The 11,616-nt window shown below is 37.2% G+C and overlaps 2 protein-coding genes across 4 annotated transcripts in view; both read left to right on the plus strand.

Annotated features, from left to right (window-relative positions):
- Smp_171540.1 (Ribosome-binding protein 1 (Ribosome receptor protein) (mRRp), putative) overlaps positions 1 to 1,984 on the plus strand; it is a gene marked incomplete at its 3' end in the record, with an annotated part of 18,976 nt that extends 16,992 nt beyond the window's left edge. For 2 of the 3 annotated variants that reach the window (XM_018791508.1, XM_018791506.1), the window contains one exon: positions 1,939 to 1,959. In XM_018791508.1, coding sequence (XP_018645317.1) covers positions 1,939 to 1,959 — 21 coding nt within the window. Of the gene's footprint in view, positions 1 to 1,938 lie in introns of all 3 variants that reach the window. The other variant, XM_018791507.1, reaches the window with a different exon arrangement.
- Positions 1,985 to 4,374: 2,390 nt separating this feature from the next.
- On the plus strand, positions 4,375 to 9,459 carry Smp_171550 (hypothetical protein; the record flags this gene model as incomplete). Its single annotated transcript, XM_018791509.1, has 4 exons — positions 4,375 to 4,412; positions 5,914 to 6,155; positions 7,994 to 8,124; positions 9,144 to 9,459. 4 exons carry the CDS (start codon positions 4,375 to 4,377, stop codon positions 9,285 to 9,287), a joined length of 555 nt encoding a protein of 184 aa, XP_018645318.1. The 3' UTR covers positions 9,288 to 9,459.
- Between the last annotated feature and the right edge of the window lie 2,157 nt (positions 9,460 to 11,616).

Raw genomic sequence — 11,616 nt, forward strand, 5'->3', positions numbered from 1 at the left:
AAAAATCCCTGAGTAGCTCCCAAGTCGCTTTTTATTCAATATGAATGTAGATGTCTGGTGATAATTTTAAGTGTTATTCGCATCATTGTTAAGTAAGGAACTTCATTTTACAGATTAAATGAACACAGTGTACCTGCAAATGACTTTGAATGTTTTCTACTCCAGAAAAATAGTCCATGGCCCCCAAATGCCCTGGTATGACCGAGAGTGGGGAGAGTCCGCTCTCCTTCTCCAAATGCTCTCACATGGCCAGCGAATATATGGCCTCTGCCAGGGAAGTCCTACTCACTGCCTTCTCATAGTGGCATTACTGTTGTTTACGAAATTGAGAGGACGAAAAGCGAATGTCCGACGCTTTAACCGGGTTGGTGGACAAGGCGAGTCCACCTAGGGGAGTTGGAAAACCCTCATTCCAAACCAATGGTGCGCATGGGCTCCAGTATCCTGATGGAACAAATGGCGTATGAATCAATCATTGATCACCGACTACCATGGGACTGCATCTCCTCACGATGCTCCACTGCCTTGTGGACTAGACCTTCAGGTCTAAGGCTCCGGGTGTGGCCACCTAAGAAAACCACCTGCTTCAGTTTGGGCACCTGGAAAGTATCACAGCCCTCACACAAATCGAATGAAATTTGTGTGGAGCATATTTATCTGGTGCTTCTTTGTACCAATATTTATGTGTTTAAATAAATAATAATATAATAATCGATGACTCTAAAGAATGGAAGTTTAATCACTGTTCATGCTGAATATAACGATTAGAAAATAAAAATAAAATCAGTTATATTTCTATTGATAATTAGGAAGTTATCGAAGATGAGTAGTTTGTTGTGAACAAAACTAATTAGAAAAATATTGTCATTTATTTCTTTATGTACCAAAATTAGTAGGAAGTAAAGTTTTGGGTTCAAACTGTGAGTTTAGGGTAGTTTCCCTATAATCATTGAAATAAATAATATACAACTTCACAAACTTCTGGCAAATTGTTTTTTAGTCCCTCTGCTAATGATTAATTTTCAAACAGAACTTCAATGTGAACACATCGTCGGTGCGTTTTTATCCTAATACAGGTAGATTTTCGTTTTCAGGCTTAATTGTCCTTCTGGATAACATTTACACAAACTTCAGAATTAAGTGAGCTGTTCGAATTTCTGCTCATCATTGTCGACCTTGATTTGTTATTTCTGGCGGTTGTCTTGTCTCCGTCTTCAGAATTCCGAATAGCTTCTATTTAAATTTCGTACTGATGGTCAGAAGATCAATAAAAGCTATGAAATCAAACCAACGAGTTTAATGAACTACAAAATTTTTACTAATCAAACTCGTAAATAAGGTGGTTCATTTTTAGTAACGTGCATATAAACTGATATTTTCCAAAACTAGTAAAATCAGAAATTAGACCCACTTTTAAAACTTGTTTTAAAGTTCGATAAGTATTGTTAATTGAAGAGATACCACTTGACAGTGTTCGAAGTCAGGGAAACACATTGAACCCAAGCTGAAGAGAAAAGAATAGCTTCAGAAGAGACGCTGCAGAACTCTGGTCACGAAGAAGAAAATGCTCCACACACAGGGAGTTGCTCTGATTCTGTCCTAAGAAGCATGAAATGCACTCTTACTTACACCTGTTACCCCCCGTCGAGGAGCGTAGGCCGCTCACCAACATTCTCCATCCAACTCTGTCCTGAGCCTTCCTTTCCAGTTACTATTCAGCCTTTTCATATCGGCTTCTATTTCCCGGCGTAGTGTGTTCTTTTGCCTTCCTCTTTTCCGCTTCCCTTCCGGATTCCAAGTTAGGGATTGAGTCGTGATGCACATTGGTGATTTCCTTAATGTATGTCCTATCCACTTCCAACGTCTTTTCCTAATTTCCTCTTCAGCTGGAAGCTGGTTTATGAAATGCACTAACAGGATGGGATCCCATGGATCCAGGATCACCAAAGCATCCTGTAAAACAAGGAAGTAGGGAATTACAATGAATGTTATCTAATGCTATACACCCACGAATAATAACAATGAAGACGATAAAGATCAGTTTTAGCAGAGGCTGTAGTCGATCGTAGGGAAGTGTCCAGGAGAGGACCTGACCATCCTCATAAGAGACCTAAATAACAAAGTTGTAATGAACAACACCGGGTATGAAGATATCATAGGACGAAATGGACTGACTGAGAGAAGGGAATAAAAATTGCGAGAGATTTGCAAATTTGTGTGCATTCAACAAAATGGTTATAGATGTAACTATATTTGCACACAACCTCATACACAAGGCTACATGGGTCTCACCCGATCACATCAGGGAGAACCATATTGATCATATTTACATTACTAGAAAATTCAGAAGGTCACTGGAAGACCTGAAAACCGACAGAGGAAGTGACATTGCTTCAGATCATTAGCCAGTTGTGACCAAAATGAAACCGAAGCTAAATAAACATTGGACAGCTGTGTAAACAGCAGTACAATGGTTCAATACAATCGTCCTTCGAGATACTGACAAACTCCACGAATTCAAGATAACTCTCAACAACAGTTCCCAAGCCTTACAAGATCTACTGAAAGAAGAAACTACGGTGGAGGACAATTGGAAAGAGATCAAAGAAGCACCGACTTCAACGCGTCACGAGGTGCTGGGCTGCAAGAGGCAGAAAAATTTAGAGTGAATTTCTATGGAAACCCTAGAGAGAATTCAAGAAGACAAGACAGAAATCAACAACAGTTGGACGACAGCAGAAAAAGCCGAGGGACAGGCCGAATATACAGAAGCAAACAAGAGAATGAAGAGGAGCATTCGAGTCGACAAGCAGAAATACGTGGAAGACCTAGCAATGACAGCGGAGAAAGTTGCAAGAGAATGAATATGAAACAACTATATGATGCAACGAAGAAACTGGTAGGGAAATATTGTAAACCAGGGAGACCGATCAAAGACAAAGGAAGCAAGCCAATCACTGAGAGACATCACATTACTATCAGTACTTGGAGAAGGTTTCAACAGAGCATTGCTGAACCGGATGAAGGATTCCGTAGACGCCCTACTTCAAGATCAAGAGGCAGGCTTCCATTAGGATCGGTTGTGCTCAAACCTAATCGCGACTCTACTGATGATTATAAATGAATAATATATTTGTAATATCCCAATGAGTAGAAAAATTAGATTTTCTGACTTTTCCTGTTTCAGTGTAAGCCACTTCTTCAGAAAATAAATAACATGTTTTTTGATTGATCACATAATATTCGTGTTGTTCCGTTGTACTATTTAAACTTGGATGCATCTAGACGATTTGGACTTCGCAGATGACCTATCTCGCCTATCCCATACACATCAACAAACGCAGGTGAAGTCAGCCAGCGGTTGCGACAATCGTTGTATCAGTAGGCCTCAATATACACAAGGGGAAAGCAACATCCTAAAACACAACACGGAGAACACCAACCTAATCACACTTGATGGAGGGGCTCTGGAAGAGATAGAAATTTTCATGTGTCTGGGTGGCATCATCGATGAACTTGGAGGATCTGGTGCAGACGTAAAGGCAAGGATTGACAAAGCAAGGTGCACATTCCTACAGTTGAAGAATATATGGAACTTAAAAGAACTGTCTGTCAACCAATATTGAAGTCAGAGTCTTCAATGTGAACGTCAAGATAGTTTTACTATATGGAACTGAAACTTCGAGAACAATCACAACGATCATCAAAACAGTACAAGTATTTATAAACAATTTTCTATGTAAGATACTCAATATCCGTTGACCGGATGCCATCAGCAAAAGCTTCCTTTGGGAGTGAACAAACCGTATTCAAGCTCAAGATGAAATTTGTAAAAGGTAATGGAAGTAGATAGGACATACATTGAGGAAATCACCAAACTCCATCACGAGGCAAGTTCTAACTTGTGATTCTGAAGATAAACGGAAAGGAGGAAGGCCATAGAACACACTTCACCTGGAATTGGAATCAGACATGAAAAGGATGAATAGAAACTGGAATGGATTGCCCAGGAAAGAGTTAGTTGGAGAATCCTGGTGGGGTGGCCTTTGCTTTTTTGGTTTTTTTTTTAAACACAGTCCACTAGTTCTCAGATTATATATACTATTGAGTGAGAGGATTATACATTATTTAGCTACAGCTAATAATTTTAAGTGTGACTAAGTTTAATTAGGTGTTTTTTGCTTCAGAAGAAAAGATCCGATCTACATTTATATTCTTAATTCAATAATCATGCTTTCATTCTTGTTTACAAAAAAATGGCGATTGTAGATTTCCGTTTTTGTTTAGGAACTATTAAGATTCATTTTTAAACTATTCTGTATAACTTCTTTTTATTTTTTTTGTTTAGGCGCAACTTACTCCTGTCAAGAATTTATGGAAAATATGTGCACCACCTCTAGGCCTTTACACACGTTCTACACCCAGATTTATCCTTTATCATACAAAATAGTAAGTTTACGTGGTTCTTATTTTAAAACTAATTTATCAAACTTTCTAATCCTTTGTTCCAATATGTTTTGGTCTTGGTTTTGTTTTTCATTAAACATGATTCTATGTGTGCTACTTTCATCGATATAAGTAGTATATGACGCTAGTCAGGCATTGAATGTTTGGCAGCACAATGTTGAGAAGATGGAGTAGGGAAGAGCGGGAACAAAAAGCAATTGTTATGGAAATGTAGGAACAAGCAAGTCTGAGACAATTATTGAACATTTTGTAAATGAAGTATTGGAGTATGGTTTTTCTATTTTACCAAATAATTCTATAATTTTGTGCTAAATATAATCGGTTGTTCTCATCTGTATTCTTCACTATAATTCAATTGCATATCTGTCTCACCGGATAGCTACAACAGATAAGCCATCTGAATATATTCATATTCCCTCAACACTTACAGGCTTTTAATTACAAAGCTCGATAAGCTTGATTTTTGGACAGTATCTGTTAGTATCAAATTGTAGATTCATCTAATCAGTGGTATTCTCAGTGTACGGTTATTTTTACCCGATTTCTGTCAAAAGTCTATATATTTCAGTAATTCTGTGCATTCTATTAGATGCTTTTTAAAAGTAATAAACTGACAGAGTATATTGATTGTGTTTGGAACTTTTAAGTGACTGTTATTATGATGAATTGTAAGTTGAAAAACGAAAGGTAATTCAACCTAATTGATGAACAAGTCACAATAGAAATAACCGAAGTATATCTTACCCATTCAACTGGAATATTTCTTGATTCCCCTGACGTGTGATTGTTTCGGAAATTCATATCTTACGATTACTTGAAATGAAACTTAATAATATTCGTTCTTGTGTATCATTTTGCCTAAAGAAAGGGACCTATTTTCCTTATTAGTTATGATCTGTTCATTTGGTAGTTTACACTGAATATACGATCTTACGAGAAATTGTCCACCGAACACATTATGCATTATTTTTCATAATCAAATTTCTAAGCAAATATGGACAGTGGCTAGCAGTGGAATCCAGGACGCGTGTTTCGTCTTATTTGGGTCTCGTCAGTTGGATGTACCTGAATCTCAGAGTTGATGTTCACTCTGGGATTCGAACCCAGTACCTTGCGCTTCAAACTTCATCGCGTTATCCACTCAGCTACTGAGTCCTGATAGCCACTCGCTTGTGCAATGGGGTGAAGTTTGAATTCACTTGGTATAGTTTGTTTGAATCTTCTCGTTGATGTTTAGGACTGCGATTGATCAAACTGATCCATCAATAATCAAAATCCTGTTTTTTTTCTAACAACTAAATAGATACTCATAACAAATATTGTCTCCTTTTTTGATAAATTATCAACAATAGATCATATTCGAGGCATCATGCTACAATAACTTTATTAGTGTTCAAAGTCTAATTCGATACTATTTTATGTACATTTTCCATTTAAATTGTTTAGCACACTCATGACAACATCAAATGTAAATCGATCTATACTTAACAAGATATTTCTTTCATTTCGAGTAATGTTTCATCGCAAACGACCACGTCTAGTTGGCATAGATAAATCGGGTAATCGATATTTTGAAGCACCACCAAATAAAGCAAGTGAACATACTCATTTATCAAAATTGCCAAAAAGGTTTTTTCTTATGCCTGGACAAAATGAATTAGAAAGTTCACATGGGAATTTAGATGTAGGTCAGTTTATGAAACGAAGTCAATTGTAAGCCATATTTTTACTTTTGTGTATTAGTATGTAAGTAGTAGTTTGCTTGAATTAACAAATCAAAGTTTAGTGTTTTTGTGTTGTTTTAGCTTTATAGATGACCGGCATCAAATACCGCTTATTGTAGCATTAATTCACTTGCTTTACTTACGCCTGTTACCCCCAATGAAGCATAGGCCGCTGACCAGCATTCTCCAACCCACTATTGTCCTGGGCCTTTCTTTCTAGTTCTCTCCAACTGTTGTTTATTCTCATCATGTCTGTCTGCGTTTCTCGGCGTAATGTGTTCTTTGATCTTCCTCTTTTCTTTAGGCTTTCAGGATTTCAAGTGAGGGCTTGCGTTGTGACGCAGTTGGGTGCTTTCTTCAATGTGTTTCCTATTCACTCCCAGCGCTTCTTCCTGATTTCTCCCTCCGCTAGAATCTGGTTTGTTTTCTCCCACAGTAAGTTGTTGCTGATAGTGTCTGGTCAACGGATGCAAGTATTTTGCGTAGACAACTGTTAATAAACACCTGTGTCTTCTGGATGATGGCTTTCCATAGTTCTCCAGGTTTGCGCCATACATAGTAGGACTGTGTTGACCTTTGTATTGAAAATTTTCACTTTGATATTGGTTGAAAGTTGTTTTGAGTTATAGATGTTCTTCAATTGTACATATGCTGTTCTTGTTTTCTCAATCCCCGCATTCATATGTGCATCAGATCCACCGTATTCATCAATGATGCTGACCAGATATGTAGAGGTTTTTACACCCTCCAAAGCTTCTTCATCAAGTGTGATGTGATCGGTTCATGTTGTGTTGTTTTATGTCTGAAAATCTTGCTTTTCCCTTTGTGTAAGTTGAGACTTACTGCTGCTCAGGTTGCTGCTACACTGCTTGTCTTCTCCTGCATTTGTTGTTGCATGTGTGATAAAAGAGCCGGATCATCTGTGAAGTCTACATCGTTCAGCTGCATTTTAGCTCTACTCGCTTAGGCGGTACATATACTAAAAATTCATATGCCCTATTGGTTATATTCCGGCATCAATCAGTTCCTATATGCATCTTTGATGAAAATCATACTCCAAGGTTTCTCTTAGTTCGACAAGTTCCAGTCCTCGAAGAGCATCGATTTTTCCTAAATTCATAGATAAGCTTCACAAGGCTAAAACTAAGTACACTACAGGTTGGACTTGATAGGTTCAAATAGATTGAGCATTGGGTAAAAAATGAATACTAAATATATTTTTATTATATCCCAATGAGTAGAAAAGTTGTATTTCTGACGTTTCGTGACCTAATGTAAGCAACTTCCTCACAGTGAATGAATAACCGAAATTAAATAGACTCAACTTTAAATAGTACAAAGGAAACAATGCAGAATAGTTTGGTATAATGAAAATCATAATGGGTCTGAATATGTCATTCTTGGTCAAGATAAATTTGTATGCTTTATTACTGTGTTAATTTGTGTCAGAGTGTGATTATGAAAAATGTATACATTTGTAATATCAAGAAGAGGGGTTAATATTTAGGTGTATATATATAGATTGTGTGGAGAATAAATAAGGTCAAATATACTTATTGGGATAAACAGCCCTGGTTAAATGGATATGCAGTCCTTCTTTCCTATTCAGGGCAGAGTGATTTAGCGTCATATGAAACGATTCGGCTACTCGACTCTTTATAGTTGCAAAAGCCTTTATGAATTATTTTGATATTTTTAATATTATTGAAAATAGGTTAAAGGAATAAAATACTTTTCAAGTCTTTTTTGTACTTTCAATTTTACTACTAATTAATTTTCTTATTTTCCACGAAATAATCAAGAATTATCGTCTATACCTCCTGAATGGCATTCATGGTTGAGTCATCGACGTTCTAATCCACCTACAGAAGAAGAGATAGAAGCTAATGCTGTATCTAAGAGCAAACGTCTTAGTCGTGCAGCAGAATTAGAGGTATATTACGTACTGTACATTGTTATCCGCTTTACCCATTTTAATTGAACTTTGACATAGACATGCCTTTAGAGATGACACTTCCATCGTCTGACTATTCAGAAATCGAACTTTTACCAGGAGATTCGCATGTTGAATTAGAATACGGAGATGCTATAGTTCTGTTCGCAGAATACACTGACAAAATGCAGTCTTTAAATATACCTAGTTTATATGCAAGCAAATCAGACAGTATCACATCATAAAATAAAAATCATACAAGATCAAGCCAAAAGTGTCTGTGAGTGTGACAGACTGTAACTAATAGACCGGGAAATATATTTCCAAAATATCTGACAGGCTCAAGCAGGAATTCACGTTTTCCTTTTTCTAACCGAAAACCAGCCTGCGATATATTAGTAAGCATAACATCTTACCGTCCCATTAATTCCTGAGCAGAAGAACCAACGACTATATGTATGTTTAACAAAAGTATTTGAGTAAGCGTACTTATCAACCAATAATTACTTTTTTAAATATTCGGTACGGTCAAAGATTTACAGGAACACGTAACACTCCACAAAAGCTCTATTGAACATTGCTCATACCCATGTAGTCCTATTGTATTAAATGAGAACACATGTGAGGACAATCGACTTTGTACTTGTCACAAGTTACAACGTTGGTTGATAAAATACAAAAACTATACTCTGATACTCTATTTGCAAAATGTTCTTTAATTGTCTCACGCTTCATTGTTTCTGGATTCCCACACAAATTGCTTTTTATTTCTGTTCTTCACTTCTTGATCTTCTCAATCTTCTGCTGTCAGATATTCTATTCCTTACTCACGATATATACTACTAATGTCGATATGAGTAGTTCACACCACACTATGACTGGTGTTCAAAGTTAATCACACCGTTGGCGATATTGATCCTTACATTTATTGATAATGTTATCAAGATAGTGGAAATTGTTCAATCTAATAATAATAATGACAATCCACATCATGTGTCTGTTGTTGTTTTCTTTTTCAGGTAAAATATAATGTAGAACGCCAAGAAATGATTAAACAAGGTTTGTTACATACTGATAAAATAGAATCGTCTAACATTCAAAGTAAACCATCATTTCCTGTTTATTCTGATTTACAAACTTCTCCGGACGAAAATAAAAATTAGAAGAGAAGCAATTGAATAGAAATATCTGTTTATGATCACTCACATCTGATCTTATTTTTAGTGATCCTTTGATCTGCATTAACTCCGCCTGATCTGCATTATTTCCTGTAATTATCTTGTGAATGATGTATGAGATTTTTTAAAACTTCTATATATGAAGTTATATATTCGCAATTCTGTGTTATTCTTTACTCATTACTTAGAACTGTTCGTTATTATATAGAAAGTGAATGTTTGATCAAGATCATAGATACTGCAGCGTCGATAATCACAAGATATAGCACAAGTAGTACATCGAGAATTTGAAATGGAAAAGCAAAAAATTAGTTAGTTTCATTGCTAATATTCTCATTTGCTCACTAGTGACTAGCTTAGAGAAGAAAATCTCGAAAATAGCCGTGACCAGTAGAGTTCAGCCGTAACAGGTGTTAGGCAGTTACCAAACGAAAGCAATTGAAGATGGTCGTCTACAATCTCCATTTCTCATCATAGAGCTTAGGGCGAACTGTCATGTGATTTTGCAACCTCAAGTGTTGTCCGACAACACTGTCTACTATCTACATTTTTTGTTTAATTTCATCATAGACATACTGCTGGAAATAGCGCTATCGTCGATTAAATTTCCAGGAGTTGATCTCTTACCAAGAGGTTCACTTACCAACATTAGCCTTATACAGACCCTCTACTGGAACACAACTGGCCGTGTGAGAACTGATGGCGAACTGTCATCAGAATTTATTACCTCAAGTGCTGTCCGTCAGGGCTGTCCACTCTCTCCATTCTTGTTTAACTTTGTCGTTGACATGCTTTTAGAGATAACACTCTCCTCATCTAAATTTCCTGGATTTGAACTTTTACCGGGAGGATTTACTTGTTGATTTGGAGTATGTCGATAAAATAGTTCTACTTGGTGAATATGCTGACAAAATTCAGAGTCTTCTGACTACCGTAAGCAACAATGCAAGCATGTTCGGGATGCGATTCTCCCCCTCGAAATGCAAAATGTTACTTCAGGATTGAGTTGCATCGACACCTGAGCTAATGATAGGGAGTGAAGTAGTTGAGCGTGTCAAATGCTCGTGGGAGCCTCATCAGTCTTTGTGGTGTGGTGTGTGACGAAACCTCATCACGGATACAGAAGCCTCGACTAGCTTTTGCCAATTTGTGTCATTTATAGTGTACGCGAGATATCCGCCTGTCAATTAAAAGACGAGTATACTGTGCAGCAGTTCGCTGTGTTCTACTTTAAGGCTGTGAAACATGGCCATTAATAGTAGACGATGCTTGTGAGTTACTAGTATTTAATCACAGATGTCTTTGAAATATTGCTCGCATCTGCTGTGATCACTCGGTAAGTAATACTGAGGTTAGACGTAAGGTATTATGGAATGATGGTGAATCAGTTGATGAGGTTGTGAATCTTCGTCGACTGAGATGGTTGGGCCACGTGTTACGTATGTCTGAACACCGATTACCACGACGCGCTATGCTGACTAGTGTAGGGGATAGTCGGAAGAGAGTTAGGTGCGGCCAAACCAAAATGTGGCACCAGTGCTTGAAGTCACTAACTTCTAGCCTGAGCGATGTAGATAGACGCAGAGTACTTGGTTGGGGTTCGTGTGACTATGGTAACCAATGGTTGAAGACTCTAGGTGACATGGCTCAGAATCGATCACAATGGCTAGAAACTCCAATTCCTAGAGTGACTGCAACTTGATCTCGAAAAACTGACCTTGATGGCTTGTATATATACTCCGAATATCGGCCCAGCGAATTCCACGTCGTGCATTATTTAAGGACGCTGGGAATAGTTGGAAAAAGCGGAGAGACGATCAGTGCATGATATACTGTCGTGGTATGAAAGGAAGATGTATAGGACTGACATCTATTGGTCCCTTAAAACCCCCTGGTGCTAGAGATAGTGGAACACAGTGGTTCAGAATCGAAGACGGTAGTGGTCCTGGTGTAACTCATATAAATGAGGGGGAATTTAACCGAAAAGATCGTTTTTGTTTGTACTTTTCTTAACTGGACTGTTTCTCCCATCATTATTATTATCTCTCTCACACAATAATTTTCATTCATTTTTCCTATCATACCTTCCTTTCTCTATCTCTTCACAATCTCATCTTTATTGTTTGGTGCATATATTATTGGTGCCCCTTTTTACTAATGTTTGTGTCTAAATGAATAGTAATGGATAAAATGAATACCACTTCACTATGAACACATGTGAATGTACAATTTCAAGGACCAATTCTCTTGTTTTATATGGGAAATTAAGAAATGTTATTCATACGAAATGTGTATTAGCTGTAATAAATATTAT

Source organism: Schistosoma mansoni, assembly GCF_000237925.1.
Source record: "Schistosoma mansoni, WGS project CABG00000000 data, chromosome 2 unplaced supercontig 0193, strain Puerto Rico, whole genome shotgun sequence".
NCBI lineage: Eukaryota > Metazoa > Platyhelminthes > Trematoda > Strigeidida > Schistosomatidae > Schistosoma > Schistosoma mansoni.